This window comes from Vespula vulgaris, chromosome 13 (genome assembly GCF_905475345.1).
Source record: "Vespula vulgaris chromosome 13, iyVesVulg1.1, whole genome shotgun sequence".
In the NCBI taxonomy this organism is placed as follows: domain Eukaryota; kingdom Metazoa; phylum Arthropoda; class Insecta; order Hymenoptera; family Vespidae; genus Vespula; species Vespula vulgaris.
The window spans coordinates 1,585,679-1,604,624 of record NC_066598.1 but is presented as its reverse complement, the minus strand read 5'-3'; the positions used below and the strand labels follow the sequence as shown (position 1 = coordinate 1,604,624).

Sequence of the window (18,946 nt, the reverse complement as noted above, 5' to 3'; positions counted from 1 at the left end):
GAAGGTGACAGCTGAGAGAAAGAAAGATGGGAAAAGAAAAAGGCTGCTGTAAGAAATGAAACGAAAAGAAAGATAAAAAAAGAAAGAAAAGGAGGAAAAGAAAAAGATAAACAAAGAGAGAAAGAGAGAGAGAAAAAAAAGTAATGGTCGATGAAACATAGTCTTCGCACTTACGAGAGCGTCATCGGCACTAGAACTCGAGACAGGCTCGCGTGCAAAGCGATGCAATGCGTTATCTCGTAATCGCGTGTACGAGCTTCCGTAGCCTTGAAACGCGCCGCAAAGTGCCGTCGGAGATAAGGACACATTCGTGTTTGAATAAAATGAAAAGGAGGAAGGAGAGTTGAAAGGGGTAGGTACTAGTAAAGGTTGGACTTGGCTGAGGGTGATAGCGAAAACGTCGTATCTTTAAAGGGGGTTGAATGGGGATGGAAAGAATACGTATAGGACGTTCCAGAGAACGAAGGTTTTCTCATCGTACCTATCCCTTCGATCCTTCAAATTCATCACTGTTTTTTTCTTTTTCATCTTTTTCCTTTCCCTTCTTTTTATTTCTTTCTGGTAAGAGAGAGAGAAAAAAAAAAGATATTATCGAAAGGAACAGTCGAATCGTTCTCGATTCTTCTAATATTTATCTTTACTTCGATCTACAAAACGTGACGTGATAAAAGAAATCTTTCCGTCTCTCTCTCTTTCTCTCTGTCCTTATCTTTGAAATCTATTATTTCTTTTCATTTTTTATTCTTTTATTGACAAGAGAATGAAGGAAGAAACGAAGGAAGAAATGATCGATTCGATCGTTGATATCGAATTCTTAAAAAATCTTATCCTTCCTAATTGAAAATTCCGTAGAAACCTAATTTCAAATCAACCTCTGTTTACAAATCCTGTAGAAATCTATTTCTAATACGTTCTCTCTTCTTTTCTCTCTTCCTATCTTCTTTTCTAATATAAAACATTGTAATATCTTCATTATTAAAAACCGTTAAAGAATCTTATAAAAATCCGAACATTTCTAATTTATTCATTCTCCTATTTCTAAACATATTCTAATATCTTCATTATTAACCGACAAAGCTTCGATAATTGAACAAAAATTTAATCTTTTCGTATATTTATTTCTCTCTTTCTCTCTCTTTCTTAACGTAATCGTGATTCCAAACGATTAGACGTCTAAGAAAGATAGGGTAAACATTTTCTAACGCAAAATCACTGCTTCTTCTCCTTCTCACATATTCGCTCGCCGGCAAAGCGCAAAAGGTACGAACGCGATAATGAATTGACGCTCGGTTGATATTTACGATCGTCGTGGCAAGAACGCGACGATTATCCGTCGTTGATTTATGTAATCATTACCGTACGGTCTCCTCGGATAATTTCTAATGAATAGGCTCGCTGAGATTATAGCTTCTGTATCCGGATATATCGTGCTATTAAAGCACCGCTAAAGATACCTATCGTTACAACGCTTCTACGATTTAAAAAAAAAAAAAAAAGAAAAAAAATCCGTCGGGATAGGAAATTATAATTTGTATATTTTTTAGATACCTAAATATAAAAAAAAAAAAAAATTACAAACCTTTCTTCTAATCTTTCCAGCCGAATTCGATTAAAAACGAAGGAAGAAAACAAAATATTCGTCACCGATGTATAAGTTTCAAAATACTTTCTCCGAGCTCAGAGAAAATAATGAACGAATCGACGACGCTAATTGATTTATAGCGATACATTTTTATAAGTGAGAAGAAAGAGAAAGAAAGAAAGGAAAAAGAAATGAGAGAAGAGAGAAAGAAAAGGTAATGTGCGCTAACTAGAAAACGAATAAAAATTCATTTCCAAGAGAAAATCGTTGTTCTATCCTCGTACAGAAAAATATTAAAACCGCAAATTTCAATATCCAAGTACGGAAGTACTTTCTCGTTAGCGTTAGACGAATCTAACGAGACGATGTCGATTGCGTCAATGATCGTAGAAAAGATACGCTTTCACGTTACAATGAAAAGTAACGATATGTTAGTAAAGTAGATTTTATTTCATTCACTAGTCTTACTTAGTAAAAAAGTTTATGTATCGTCATTAAATAGAAATAAAAAGAGATTTGAAAATAAAACTAGCTCAGCTGGCTGAGCTAACGTATGATTTAAATAAATGAGAATCGATTATATGAATTGTTAGCTTATCTTGAACGGTCTTATTTCGATAAGTAAATTATACCGTCATGGTTTATCGGTTCTATCGTAACGCCACACGTCACTAGACACATGCTTTTTCTACAGGACACCCGATATATATATATGCAGTACCGGACTAAACATTTGTCCGGTACAATATATATGTATGTATGTATATGTAAATACAATATACTGACGTAATTAAAAAACCGCTTATCCAGAGAGTCGATAGACATGACCGATATATCATTCAAAATATAATTTGTATTAAAAGACGTTTAATTTTTCTTTTTTATTTTTTTTTTCATTTTTTTGTTCCTTTTTTTTATGCAAATAACAAACGTTCTTTTACGTTTGGAAAATGTTCTCCGATGATTAACAATTCTGTCAACGTAATTAACGTATTTATCCAAATAATAAATGAATTTCTTTTTCGTTTGGAATAGTTAATAAAAAATGATTTCGCGAAGAAACCTTTTCTCATAAACGTGAAGTTATACTTCAAAATCGAAACGTTTCAAATCATCCAAGTGTCACTTTCAGCTCATGGATCGATAAAATAATGACGTTATAAAAATCGAAGTAAGTACAATCGTCAAATTGAATCTTCTAATCCGTTTCACATCTTCAATGACACTTTATACGCATCACGAGCGATTAAGAAGGGTCTAAAAAAGATTAGAAAAAGTCCTGTGACTCTCGTTATAAAGAAAATACTCTTCGGTCGCATTAACGATGACATTGACTAGAAATAAAATACAAAACAATAACAAAAAAAAAAAAATTACCTACGATGTTCTTGAAACGAGAGAGAAGGAAAGAAACAGTGACAGAAAAAGAGAGAAAGACAGAGAGAAAGAAATAAAGAAAGAGAGAGAGAGAGAGAGAGAGAGAAGCTTTCACAGATGTAACACAGTTAATGTCGTCTTATATTGTTCATGGAGGTGTTGCTTGTGGTTAGAATGATAGAAAGAGCAACAGAGATAGAGAGGGAGAGGGAGAGGGAGAGAGAGAGAGAGAGAGAGAGAGAGAGGGATAAAGTTAGGTAAGGATTCTTTCAAAAGAATCCCCTATTTTTGTTGACGAGGAGTAGTGAACGGTAAAAGAGTGTTACACCCTAACAGTAGTAACGAAACGACGACAACAACGACAACGGGAACAGCACCACTAACAACAACAACAACAACAACAACAACACAACGTCGATACGTAGTGTGTGAGAGGGAGAAATAGAGAGAGAGATAGAGAGATTCAAGTAAGTAGGATACTGACACTTCTCAGCACTACTACAATCGTCAACTGCAATAAGATTCTCTCTTTCTTTCTCTCTCTCTCTCTCTCTCTCTCTCTCTCTCTCTCTCTCTTTCTCTTTTTCTCTTTTTCTCTCTTTCGCGACCGGAAAGCGCATTTTCAAGCTCACACGCGCGTGCTGAGACCACTACGGCTAATTACCGAGCCTCCAGACAAGACCAGAGCGACCCCTAGCAGAGAGAGGAAGGTTGATAGAAAGAGAAAGAGAATACCCTTATTCGTTCGTACGAGCCGGAAACAGTAAGAGAGAGAGAGAAAGAGAGAGAGAGGGAAAGGGATGATGAAAAAGAGAAAGAAAGAATGAATGAGAAAGAGAGAGAGAGAGAGAGAGAGAGAGAGGAATGATGAAAAAGATGAAGAAAGAGTGAGAGAGAATCAGAAAGAGAGAGAAAGAGAGAGAGAGAGAGAGAGAGAGAAAATAAGTAAAGAAAAGACGGTAGTGTAAGAGCGCATGCGCGTTAAAACGAAGACAGAACGAGCCGATTGGTTGAACGTTTGAGAGAGAAAGAATATGACGAGGTGTACGCGCCCTCGAGCGAAGACGAAGGGGAAAGCTAAAGTTCTGACAAGAGGAGGAAGAGGGAAAGGTGGCTAGAACTCGCACAAGGGAAGAAATACGAGTAAAAATGATTGTAAGAGTGGGGATAGGCAACGCGTTACCGCACGAAACGATAGAGAGAGGACGTAGTGGCCCATAATTTTCAATACTTGACGATGTTTATTTGCTTCTTGTCTTTCTCTCTCTCTCTCTTTCTTTCTTTCTCTCTCTGTTTCTGTCTACTATTTTTACGATTAAAAGAAATTCGATTTGACATGTAAATAATTAATCGATATGTAAAGTGCAATCGTTTGTGTGACAATGACGAAGAAATAATGAATTATTTATCTATTACTTCGTTAATAGATATAAAAATACATACGTATGAATAAATGATTGGAATATGATTAATATGACAATTTAACGATACGTTTGAATTGGACGTGGCAATCGCGTAAACTAATTGTGATTAGTATTATTGAAAGTGAAATGAGATAGATGTGTGTACGTTTAATTTTTTTTTTTTTTTTTTTCATTCGTACGAATGAAACGATTACGTTCTATTCTTGTTAATAATTAGTACGATTCTGTATATGAAATAATACAAATTTATAATCGATTGAAATGATTAATATGACAATAAGGAAAATATATGATCGATAGTCCGCCAAGTATTCTATTAAGTAGTTGTAATTATCTCTGTTACGCACGCGACCAATCAGAAGGCCGGAACTATCGCCTACTGTTGAAGACGTCTGGGAACGTGCGAGCGATAATTACACGGTCTTTGTGTACAAGTACGTCTTCTTTATCAAGATTTAAACGAGTATGTTGTAGCTCGTGTTAAAGAACACTTGTTGGGTAACATTTTATATATGAATTTATTTTGCATATACAAATACGTACGTACAAATATAGAGAATTCTTTTTTTTTCTTTCTTTTCTCTCTTTTTTTTTTTTAGATATATTGAACGTGTCTATGAATCAAATTCATTTTTTCTTTTTCTTTTTCTTTTTTCGCAATCATCATTCGTATCCTTTTTTATTTTATACACGTATACCTAATGAATAAAAATATCAATTTGAGGAACCTAACTTGTACACAATTTTTTGTTCGTGAAACTTGACCTTTGCTAATAAAATGGGCTTCGTCCTTTGCAATATGAATACGTATTTCAATCGATTTTTTATATTCGAATAAAAATTTCCAATATACTTATCTATCTACAATGAATATTTTTATTAATGGAGATTTATAGAAGGAATTATGAATTTGTCGATCAATCGATCAGATTTATATTTTTTACGATTAATTGTCATTATGACAATTTTATCATACAATCAATACTATGAATAAACATCATCGTATGTGTTTTCTTCCCTCATCTTCTTTTTCTTTTTTTTTTTTTTTTCTCTTTAAATAGACAGAATAAGTGAATTGAAAAGTATCGCGAAATATATGTGTAAAAAAATTGTTCGATGCACGTGATGATAAATGACACATATATGTATACATATATATACATATATATATATATATATATACATATTCGTAATAATTGGAGAACTCCTTTCGCAAGTTCATTAAATTTGCGTTGTACAAATTGAGTGGGCTTTTGTATGCTATTGCTTGATAAATCGGCAATTAGCAAAAATCGTGCTTTTTAGTGGGAGATAATCGCGGTGGGAATTTTCCGGGAAATTGAGAGAATGAAAAACCCTACGAGAGCGAACGAACGAACGAACGAACGAACGAACGAACGAACGAACGAACGAACGAACGAACGAATATTATTTTGGAAAAAACGTCGGATATATGTACCGTATAAAAATGGCGGGGAAAGTAGAACGATATAAAAAAGAAATAAATAAATAAATAAATAAATAAATAAATAAATAAGCGTTTCAAAAACAAAACAAAAAAAAAGGAAAGAAAGAAAGAAAGAAAATTCTGGGAACGACGAAATTAAATCGTACTCGTTCTTTATCGTTTCTCCTCTAGTCGTCGAGGCAAGCTCACTTTTTGTCACTTAGAAAAGTTGCGTCGAAAGGAACGCCATTTAAAATGCTAATCGCTTTTTCCGACAGCTCGATTTGCAGAACTCGAGCTAACGATAAGAAATGGATTAGATGTACATAGGTACACCGTGTGCCATGGTTGTTTCGATAACGATACAAAAAAAAAAAGAAGAAAATAATTTTCGAGTGCCGTTGCGATTAAATATCGCATCTACATATGGTGTTCGGAAATGACAGGTACAAATGACATGACATGCACGCAGCAACGTCTTCTTTTTTTTCTTTTTCTTTTTTTTTTCTTTTTTTTCTTTTCTTTTTTTTGTAACGAAACATTACATATATCAACGATACTATTAATATTAATTTTATTCAAACAGAAGTTTCTCTAGGAATTTTACGACGAACGTGACCACGATCGAGGATAATTAGAATAATCAGCGTATTTACAGAAAGGAGATATTTGAAAAATCTTGCTTATTATCTTCCTTTAAAAAAATTCCATGGATTCATTATCTTTTAAAGAGACAAAAAAATAATGCGAAGAAGAAGAAGAAGAAGGAGAAGAAGAAGAAGAAAAAGAAAAAGGGTCAGGAAGAGATATTAACGATGACAAAGATAAATTTCGTTAAGCCTATTACATAAGGTTCGAGTGGCTTGCGCCCTCTTTCGAATGGCATTTTATGGTTTGTTTGCTCTCGGAATTTGTCGACGGCCTATTTGATTTAAAAATCAGAGAAATTAAATCAAAGAAGGAACGCGAGTGTTGAACGATCATCTCCCTTTTCTTCTATCTACGTATATCTCTTCTTTCTTTCTCATTAAACGCATAAGTAGAGAATGAAACTTAAACTTGTATGACACAGATAAGTATAGAATTGACGATGTAATTATATTAGCACGTATTTACATTCTCATTGTGATTCCAATCGCGTTCTATTAATTATGGGAAATAATTATCGATCGATTATTTATACGATTCATCGATCGATTTCTCTCGATCGTTTTCTTTTTTTCTTACTTTTAATTCGATCTCTATCTACTTATCTAACAATTGATCTGTTTCTTTCTTCGATTTTTTTTTTTTACTTCCCTTTTTTCTTTTTTCTTCTTTTTTTTTCTTTTTAATTATTTTCATTTATGGAAGGAAAAAGATGTGCAACGGCAGCCACGATTTAATTACGATTTACCGAACGAATCGCTTAATTGCTCGCAATCGAGTTAACGCGCTAACGTTAGCTACTCTTTTAACAATGCCTGTGACGCCCGATCTGTACTCTCGCATTTCTTTTATTCACAACTTCTGTAAATGGAGATGAACGTTTATTTATTCCCGTGACAAATTAATTGGGATTAATTACAGTAGGAATAATTGTTATCTCGTTATATAGAGAACGAATTGCTAGCAAGTTATAAAATTCATCTTCAATACAAAGGAAAAAAGGATAATTACAGATACGAATGTAACTGCCCTGCGAATTTTATCTACGAATTTAGAAAATGACGTCGACGAATGACAAGAATATTAAAAGGAGAGAGAAAGACGAAAACAAATTTCTATGAAAATTATTGAAAAGAGATATCAAAAAAAAAAAAGAAAAAAAAGAAAAAACCTGAGAGAGAGAGAGAGAGAGAGAGAGAGAAAGTTGAAAAAAGAAAAAAAAGAAAATAAAAAGATCACGATGCGAAGCTTCTAAATAGTCTACTAACAAAAATTAAGCAATGTACGAGGGTCCATCGAAAAAAAAAAAGAAAAAGAAAAAGAAAGAAGGAAAGAAGGATGAGAATTAAAAAAAAAACAAAAAAAGGCAGTAAAAAAATGATGAAAGAAAAAGAAATCTTGAAGAAAAAATGATCGTTGATCTGGTTTCACTCACCCCCTTCGATAATTCGTCAACGAAAAGAGAGACGGTACGTGTGTATATAATGTGAATATGTCTGACTATATGTGTGTGTCTATGTATGCGTATGCGTGACCGGAGGCTGTTGAATGGCCGGCAATTTGGGCAGGTAGCAAAGAAGGGATGAGGGGAGAAAGGGGAGGCAATTTTTGAGGCCCAGTTCCCCTTCGAGTAGTTCTCCATCCTTTTCTATCTCTTCCTTCCCCCACTCTGTCAGCCTTCGAAAGTCCGCAAACCACACGACTCAACGAAAAGGAGAAAGAAAGAGTGAAAGAGAGAGAAGCTTAAGGGTTTGTTTCGCAACGGGCCCAGGTAATATCTCGTTTAGAAAGATTACAGGTTCGAGAAGAGGCTGCCAATGTATAAAACAAACATCGTTAAGGCAGCCCTATACTTAAGACCCTCTATCTCTTTCTCTCTCTCTCTCTCTCTCTCTCTCTCTCTTTCTCTTACTCTCTTCTTCTCTTTTACATCCTTCACCACCCTCGACATTATGTATTACATATTAATATAAATTGTATGTGTAGTTGGTTAAATAAGGATAGAAAATGTTGATCAGTACGTTTATGTATTTATATGTATGTATGTATGTATGTATGTATGTATATGTAGATGTACTTTTTTATATCTGTGTATGCGTGTGTAGTAATAAGGAAATATGACTTTTTGTAAAGTGAATTTTAAGAAAGATTGTTATATTGATTATACTTGTCTTATGTATTGTATAGAGGTATGTATTAGATAGATATGAATGTTACAATGATAAGTTTAGAAGGATTGTCTAAAAATTTGGATAGAAATTAATGTAAAGAAAATTTATTTGTTTCTTTGAAGTATGAATTTTTTTAAAGAAAGACTATCGATATACTCTTATTACGTATATACATATATATATATATATTTTTTTTTTAATGATAAGTGTATTGATATATAGGGTGTTTAAAGAAAACGATGAGCAGTTACATGGAAGAATCTGATCGATTTTTCTAATCAATCTAATTTTTCCGTTCTAATTTTTCCAACGCAAGACTATAACGAGATCAGAAAGATTAGAATGAAAATTGGATCGAGTATGATGAGGATGATAATTATGTCACTGGTTCGATGGAATTTGCCTGATTTCTTGTAAATCTTTGGCGTTCGTTCGAACGTCTTAGAACATCGATTAGATGAGTCAGAAATTTATCAGGAATGCTTGTAAATGGTTTTACTTGCGTAATAACGTGTTAAACGCATGAACATTTTTCACGGAGATCACTATACTCGATTATTCGCTCGAGGCTTGTACCTTGGTTGCTTCGTTCCTTCTTGTCGGTGTTAAATCGTGCTCGATTTTTTTTTCTCTTTCTCTTTCTCTCTTTCTGTATGTGATTTTATATTTATTTGTTTTTTTTCTTTTTTTTCTTTCAAGCACCCAGAACTTATTAGGAATCTCTTAGCTCTCGAAACGTCCTCGAGATGGACGACGAGCTTTGCTACATGCGTGCATGCGTCTTGTACGTTTCCAGTAGGTCACGAGAACGCACATACATATATTCTACAAATATATGTTTGTGTGTGTGTGTGATAGAAAATACATATCAACTCTAGAACCATATATACATGTGCGTGTGTCCGCGTGTGCATTCTATATCGCAAGTACACAAACAAGAAAAGGAAACAGTATCTTCGTTTAATTTCTAACAATTTTAATCTATCGCGAATATGATCGTGCAATCGTCAAAATTTTTTATTATAGATACTTATCATTGTATGCTTATTTCAATTAAAAAAAAGTTACGTATCATTGCTAATACTTTTCCAAACTCTGCTCGATCGATAGAACGTACGCGTGATAATAAAACAAAGTAGAAAAAAAATATTGACATTAAAAAAAAAAAAAGAAAAAGAAAAGAAAGAGAGAGAGAGAGAGAGAAGATGTAATTTTTTTCTTCTTCATTCTTTTTTTCTTTTTTTTTTCTTTCTTTTTTTTTTAAGTTACAAATATACAGAGCAAGTTTTGTAATGATAGCTACTAACGATAAGTTTCTTTACGTGTAAGAAAGGCAACGTAACACATAACGTGGCATTCTGACGTTCTCTTTCTACTTGGTGGTAGAAACAACTGTTTAATGCGCAACTACAGACCACCGAGTTTATGCTAGATACCTACTGTAATCATACGAAAGTCAGCGACGAACAACGGAACGGTACGGTACAAATTTGCGCGAGCTACCGACTTAAAAATTAACAATAATAACTACGAAAGGACACGTGAAACGTTCTATACACGTTATACACGACTATAAGTCTGTAGGGCTTGCAAGTGGAACTCGAAAATTATATCGTGACTGAAAATACATGAAAATACTTTTTTTCGTGTCTATATCTCTTCGATACGCATTAATTTACAGAGAAAGGAAGAGAGAATTTTTACAAAATTACTGAAAATGATTATTCGCCAGTGCACGTTTGTATAATCAATTACAAGTATTCTTTGTTCATTGAAAAGGAGCAAGAGAAAGTTTGGAGATTAATATAAAATTACTTTTAATTCATTGAAAAAATGTGAATAAGAAAAGGTAACGTTTAGAAATGAATTTACAAGATTTTCCACATTTATTTAGATGCATCCCGTAATTCAAATATGAAAACGCTAAAGAAATTGTTCGGAATCGTTTAAAAAATAATGGAGATAGTCTTACAATTTTTCTTAGAGATGGTTCACGAAAGGTTCGTTTAAGCGCAAACGTATAAAATAATTAAAGGGATTGAAATAAAAGACAAACAACAAGAACGAAAGAAATAAAAAAATAAAAGAGAAGAAAAGAAAAAGAAATGATTAGTCGACGTGGTCGTTCGTTAAATCGACATTAAGGGTAAGAAAGTAGGGTTTCTATTCGTCCAAGCTAACAGGAAGCAACCCTTTAGTAAGATATAGAGGAGTAGAGAAAGAGAAAGAGAAAGAGAAAGAGAAAGAGAAAGAGAAACAAACAGACGGTCAGAGAGATAGAAAGGGAGAGAGAGAGAGAGAAAGAGAGAGAGAGAGAATCCTCAATGGCAAATCACGATTTCCCTTTCTCGCCATACTAATGACGCAAATTAGGAGAGCAAAGCCAAAATCCACGTGCGAGATTCGCCTGGCTCTCTGTGTAGACTCTGTGTAGAAGAGAAAGAGAGACAGAAACAGAGTATACTCCGCTTGCAATCGAATGCTGTGTATGTTTGCGTGAGAGAGAGAGAGAGAGAGAGAGAGAGAGAGAGAGGATTAGAGCAATGTAGTATCGTATACACGTACAACAGGACACTAACATTCAAAGATTAAATCCATCCGATATATCCACTCATAAAAGGCAACACAGACAGAGACAAATGGAAAAACATGTATACCATGAATTCGTACAAAGACATACACAGCTACACCCACACGTTTATATTCGTATGAATGTATATACAATTAAATAATAGGAATGCGAAACAGATACATATTTATTATTTAAAAAATAGCATATATATATTACATACCAGAATGCATATACGCTTTCATATATATATATATATATATACATACGTATAAACGTGAAGTAGAGAACATTGATAAATCGACACAGTTACAGATCGACGCATACACATATATAGAGAAATATGTGAATGTAAACGCGAGCGCAAAAACACGCACCTGTACGCGTCGCACATGAAATATGTAAAGGTATATGCTCACCCTTTTGCCAGGCGCGTGCTCTATTCCCAGCTATTATAGTTTTCAGCTCGTGTCTATCTAGCAGCCCGTTCTAAGCCTAGTCGTCGCGGAAGAACGCGCTTTTTCTTTCTCTTTAAATTACTTACCGGCCTATCTCTCTATCTCTATCTCTAGTTCTTTCTCTCTCTCTCTTTCTCTCTTTCTCTCTTTCTTTGTTCTATCCTATCCAGTCTTTGCTTTCATGCTAGAATCTGATAGGTTCTATGCGTTTGTATAAACCATGATCGCTGGAGTTTACTACGAAGGACAAAAAGTGGGGTATAGATAAACTCCATTTGCTTCTGTCACTAACTTGTAAAACGTTCAACAGTATGTCTCCATGTGTTCAACTAAAGGAACGATGAGAGTATCGCTTGACAATCGTCAGGATAATTTCTAAAGAATCATTTCAATTATAACTAAATTATAACAAAATTCTCCTTCGTCTTCGTCGTCACCTGGGAAATAATTTTCTAATCAGGCTTTCAGAGATATATCTCTCAATCCGCTATGTGGAAGGTTTCACAAAAAAAAAGAAAAAAAAAAAAGAGATACAGAAATGATAAAAAAAAATGTCTGGTATTTTAGTCGTCCGATCAGAAACGAGAAAAGGACGTCTCTTCCTAGATGATATGAAAAACATCGTTAACATTTGATACACATACGTCGATGAAATAAGATTTCAAGGTACAAAACGAAAAACATTTGTCTTAATTAGAAAAGAAGGAGCAGAAAAAAAAATGGAGAAAAAAGATTTGAAAAGTAAAAGAAAACTCCTTACGGAGAATAAAATTACGATCGATCGAGACTTACCGGCCACTTTTGGTAATGACCATTTCCGTGCCGAGTTTATGAAACTTTTCCCAAAGTTCCTTCCCCTCTAGCGTGACCTTGGGGTCATCGACAACACCATCTTCCTCTGGATGATGAGGTGGTACCAAAGGGTGATGAGGAGCGGCTAAGGGATGGTGCGGTGCCAAGGGATGCGGCGAAGTATGCAGCATCCCTGGAGGTAAAGGTGGCCTGAGAGGCCTCATTGCTGGACCTCCAGGACCACCTTGATGATGATGATGTAATGCAGCTGCTGCCGCCGCCAGGACTGCTGCTTCTTCGGGTGTATGTGGACCCAGTCCTAAACCTAACAAATAATCAATCGAGTCAATAATATTTATTTAATGATTAGCGTCAACGTAATTTCTATTTCTCGAGTTTACTTGAATGTTTTAATCTATCATCCGATCAAATGCATTCTTACAAAATTTGTAAATCGTTATCAAACCCAAATCTCGGATCGGTTCTCAACAAATATATCGTATTCTCATTCGTAACGGTGAACGATTTTAACCATACTACGAACGAACGAATCCATTATCGCTTTTATTCGACATTAGGGTAAAGAATCAGGTAAATATATTTCAATGCATTAGCTCTCATAAACCTTTTCAAATTATCTTCAAAAGTAATCGATGCTTCTTTCAAACGCTTTGTTTCTTTTTCTCTAAGAATAATCTTGGGAAATGCTCTCGTAGAGGTAATAAATTCTAAATTTTCTCGTCATCGAGAAATCTCTAAAATATATTTTCGACGATGACAACACTTAATCGGAAATATAGAAATATGTATACACATTTCACGCGCACGTAGTCGTGTTGTTTCAAAATCTTTGCGATCGTTTATCAGAAAACCGAGAAAGAACAAAATGTTCTTTTTCGAAAAGTCCAAACGACGATTGCAAATATATCTCGATAAGATCGAGACGAATAATAACAGTTGCGTCGATGAATCATCCCTAATTTCTCTTTTCAACTACTTACCCTTAGATATCTTTTTTTTTCGTTTCATTCTCTTTTCATTCTTATTTCCATACTTTTGCTCACACGTTTGAAATAACCCCCTTTGATCCTCAAGAAATAAGAATAAGAAGAATAAGAAGAAGAATAAGTCGAAAACTTTCCGGAAAGCTTCTTTTCTTTTTAGCTACCCCCTTAACCTCCATCTCTCTTTTACCCTTCACATCATCCCTTCCTGTTACCTCACCTATGAGAGGGTTTCTATTTACCCTCTCCATTTCTCTATCTTTTACGAGCTCTAAAATGTAAATGCCTTTGGGAAAAGCTAAACGTTTGCAAATATAACTATAGATACTACTATTCTTGGTACGAACGAGAAGAGACGAAGACTTAAAAATAGAATTGACGTATTCGTTCTCTTCTTAGGTCAATGGAGCAATCTATCTGTTCTAACAATTATCCTATTCGACGTATGATCAAGAACGTTTATTTATCGCCAGATGCGTGGTATAAAGATAGAAGAGGATAACTCTTAGTGAGAATTATGAACGTTCGTAAAAATTTCTTTTTCAAAGTGCCAGCGATTAGAAACTAGAACAGCCTACGAGTGTTTACTCATAACTTAGATTATTATAAATTAAATTATAAAAATTGACGTGTATTTTTCTTTTCCTTTTCTCCTCTTTTCTCTCTTCTTTCGTTTGATCTACAATCTCATTTGGATTAATTATCGAACTATGAGTATTAACTAGTAAGAATTCTACGACTGACTAGATTAAAAAGAAAAAATGTATCTGTATTGAATGTACGAATTTATATAACGTTGTGTAATGTAAATTTACATTTTCATTCAGTTAGATCGAATTTAAGATTAATTACACTACATTATCGAAAATTAACGAAGCCAACGATCTGACGACATTCACTTACTAATTAATACGAAAATCGAAAGAAAAAGATGATGAATATTTACGACGACGACTTAATCATAAAAAATGTGTGTATCTACCCGAAAAGTTGGACATTTAAGAAATCTTGCTAACAGATCTACTTCCAGATCCATATTACCCTCGTTAATTAATCGCGTATTTCTAAAAAAAAATAAAAGAAATAAATAAATAAAAATAAAAGAAAAAGAAGTAAAGCCTTTAAGTTTAATCTATCTAATCGATCGACGTCCCGTTCGTCTAGTAATTTTCCTGATTAATTAACCAACAATCTATAAAGTGGAAAAGTATAGTCCTGAAGGAATCGGTATAATCGTGTAATAATTTTCTCAATCATGATTCAATAACGATAATTCACCTATTACATGCGTAACTTAGAATTGAACATTTACAGGAGAGACGTAGTATCTATCTATCTCTGTCCGATTAATGCAATAGCTCATATTTAACTAACGACTCGTTTAATGTCTCGCGACGTGCCACGGCTTCCTGAATTTCCTTTCCATTTCGATTAATTACATGGAAAGGTGCGCGCGAGCGCACGCTGCTGTTTATCGTAAAAATGTTTAAAACCTGTTGCACGTGGAGCTAACGTAGGAAGCCGTTTGCCGTTGCCGTTGTTGTTTCTGTTTCTGTTTCTGTTTCTGTTTCTGTTTCTGTTCCTACCGATCGCCGATACCTACGTGTTAATCATCGTATTAATCGCTTTTATATCTTTCTCATGTAAATCCAGTTTATTTGTTCTTTTTGTTAATGCAGTAATTATCGAGCTTTTGTGATATATCGAATATGTACATATACCCGCAACGAACCCGCGCACGCATACATACGCTCACGTTTATATAAAATTTTCTCTTTCATTTATTTCACTCTCATTATTACTACGTCGTGTTTGTAAAGAGAACTGGATGAGAATGGTCGAAATAGTATTGACACGTTACGTTTAATTAATCTAACGTGTTTTTTCTACTCTTCGTGATTTTAACTATTTTTTGTTTCTATTTTTTTTTTTTTTTTTTTTTTCATTTCATTTCTTCCCTTTTTTCTCCTCGATACAAATGTATCTGATTATGTATTGAAACGTATATGCGTGTACGTGTCTCTGTGTATATGTGCACCTATAAGTATCTATATGATATTTTTATATGAAACTTTAAGTGTGATAAATAATTGAAATGTTATTTATAAAATGGTATATTATAAAATGTTATGTTATAAAATGGTGTATTTGTGAAATGGCGTTATTAACATGTTTTCTTCTTATTTCAATTTTTTTTTTTCATTTTACTTTTAATTAAAACAAATCTCATATATCACCACCGATCAAACATTTTTCCCGATTGACAACTTAAAACAGGATTGAATTAAAATTATTTTTCTTCAAAAAAATTCACGTCTCATTTTTATTATTATTAATAATAATAAAATCGATATAAAAAGGATGAATTGTGAAAAATAACAAGACGTAAATGGAATCAAGATGACGATTTGAAACGTTCGATTCTAAACGACGATTGAATGCGAAGATTAATCCCGAAGATGAATAGAAACGTTTATTTTTTATTATTCTTTATTTTTTGTTTTCCATTGTTACAAAAAGAAACGGAGAAAAACAAAATCGACAAACGAAAACAAATCTATGGTTCCTTCGAGCTCTCGCAACGTAACCTCGAAAAATAAAATCGCTTCGCGCACGAATTTTGTTGTCCGTCGATCGTAATTTTTATTTCTATCTTTTTTTTTTGTTTTTTTTTTGTAACACATTTTTATTATTTTAATATTTTTTTTTTGTTCGTTTTTTCATCTAAAAGTGTACCTACGAAACTATCTCTACTGAATCGACTTGAAAAACGTTTCTCGATTTTTATCGAAATATATATATGTATATTTTTTTTTTTTTTCGTTTTAACTTTCCCGAGAGAGACGCAGTCGAAATTGTTTAAACATTTCACTTACAACACGAATTGTATTTTTATCGCACGTTTTTGTTTGCCATCGTTGTGTCCCATGGAAAATTCAAAACTGGCATTTGATCGAAAACACGTCCCTTTCAAATCGAACGAAAACGTTGTGTTCGATTTTTGAACGAAATTTAGGAGAAAAAACTTTCGTTTAAAAATTTGTTTATAATTTTTTAAGATACTCGACGTTATTTCTTTTTTTTTTCAAATATTTTTAATATTAACAAAAAGAGAAATGTAGGTTCAAAAGTGCATTTGAAAGTCGAGCGAATTAAAACGAACGATTTGTATAAAATAAAAATATAATATCGTCTTTCTCATTTTTTATTCTTTCTTCCTTATATATTTTTTATTTTATTTATTAAACAAGAAGGCAAATGAAAACGTTTTGATGAATCTACATCAAAGGAAACTCTTTCCTCTCGTAATCTTTTTATCCGTCCATTAAAGTAAAGCCGACGATGAGTGTTACATAAAAAATTGGATAAAATATTAACGAGAGTGTTAAAATTAAAAACAAAATAATAACAAAATAATGACAAAAATCGAAAAAAAATAATACCAATTATATATACATATATACATGCATACATGCATACATACATATATATATATATATATATAGATGTTAAATTTTATATAACTTTATAAGAAAGATTTCATTGTTTTCAACAATTTGTAAAATAAAATTCACAAATTTACGAAAGAATTGAGGTCACACACAGGATAGTTTTCTTTGCACAACAATTTTCTTCTATCTTTTATGAGAAAGAGAAACATAAAAATTTTAATTAATACCACTAGATAGGTATCAATTTTATTAAAAAGAGATATAACAAAATATTACGATCGAAAGAAACGTTTCCCGTGAGACTTTGACGTCGAAATAAAGTTGAATGATAAAATGACGTGAGATTTTAATAAAATATCGATTATTCCAAATAAACGAATAAACGGATTTAAAATCGGACGTATTTATTTAACCATGACAATGCATAGAATTTCGATTAGAACGAAATAATAAAAAATATTGATTTGGCTAGCTTCTTATTATTTTCTGCAAAATAATTTACACGAGGTGATGTTTGCTTTGTGTAAAAGCAAAAAAAAAAAATCGAGTAAATATCACAGATTGTTAATTTTCGTTTCTAGAACAAACCGAAAAAAGGCAGGAGAGTACGTTGCATCATTTCGCAATCGAATTCTTTTTTTTTTTATCGTTCGAAGGAAGGTTGAAAAATGGCTGCCAAACGAGTTTCCGTGAGCGGAGACTTTTCCATCGAGAAAAATATCTCCTTCGGCGTTACGAAGCTTCAAACGTGCCGACATTCTCGCTTTCCCGATCTATGTTCTTCGTATGTACATATGTATATGTCGATATATATGTACATGCGTGTGTATATGCAAGTTAGTTTAACGCGTGGCATATTAATAATTTCAAAAATGTTGAAGGACTCACTGCTCTAACAATAGCGAAACGAATTGACAATAACCTTACGCGATAATACGTTTTGTTATCGCGAATAATAAATAATCGGATAAGTGGCCTAAATTAACGTTAATAACGATGATGATTTTTTTTTTTACAACAATATCCAAAACTTTGTAGAATTTTTATTATAAAAAGGAACGAATTATAAGTCCTTAAGGAATATAAAAGAAAAAAAAATTAATTGTTGGACACGAATTTTTTCTTAATAAAACATAAACGATTTAAGAAGTTTTGTAGAAAATCAATCATTTCATATAACTCGTCATTTTATAAAAGTAGATAAAGAAGAAAGGATAATAAAGAAGATAGATAGAGAGATAAACCCAAGAGAATTTTTTTCTTTCCCTAATATACTTTAATTACACCAAAAAATTTAATACCTACATAAAATTTCTACAATTGCGCTTCAAAAATGTGAGAAATAATATTTGCAAATAGAGAGAAAATAAAAGAAATAAAGAGTGTGTTAAACGTCGGCCAAATCCTTTCCCTATTACACGTATATCAAATTAGAAAGAAAAAATAGAAATACCAAATAATATATAATTATAATCAGTGATACAAGATAAATTTCCTTGAAAACGTGCCTAACTTTTAACCTTATAATCGGGTCGAGTATAAAAAAAAAAAAGAAAAAAGAAAAAGAAGAAAAGAAAAAATACATAAATAAATAAATAATCTAGAAAGGACGAAAGATAAAAATTCTAAGTAACAAAGTTAAAAATTATCAGACGAGAATTAGATTTTCTATTTCGTCTAAATCATTTCGTTTCTATCGTCTCGATCTCGTTATGTATTCGTCGTATCTAACCGGCTGACACGAGTTTTACGCGCTCACGTCTTCGTACAAGCGCGGCAAAAGAAACGCACAAGTTACACGCACCGAATTTCGAATGCTCGAGACGTCGGACATGCCCTTGGCAAGATTAATCGTCACTCTAGCTACGGTCACTTGGACGAGAGCCCGAGACTAGAAAAGTGAAGGGAGAAGATCCTCTTTCTCTCTCTCTCTCTCTCTCTCTCTCTCTCTCTCTTTTTAATTTATTAGAAAAAAATGTTTTTTTAAATTACAGGAAAAGTTGCAATAACAAGTCAGAATGA

General features: G+C 33.0%; 1 protein-coding gene across 5 annotated transcripts in view; it reads right to left on the bottom strand.

The window, feature by feature from the left end:
• The window catches only part of LOC127068405 (optomotor-blind protein), a 117,184-nt gene that overhangs the window by 94,055 nt on the left and 4,183 nt on the right, over positions 1 to 18,946 (bottom strand). For all 5 annotated transcript variants that reach the window (XM_051004536.1, XM_051004538.1, XM_051004539.1 and 2 more), the window contains exon 2: positions 12,469 to 12,793. In XM_051004536.1, coding sequence (XP_050860493.1) covers positions 12,469 to 12,793 — 325 coding nt within the window. The remainder of the gene's footprint in view (positions 1 to 12,468; positions 12,794 to 18,946) is intronic.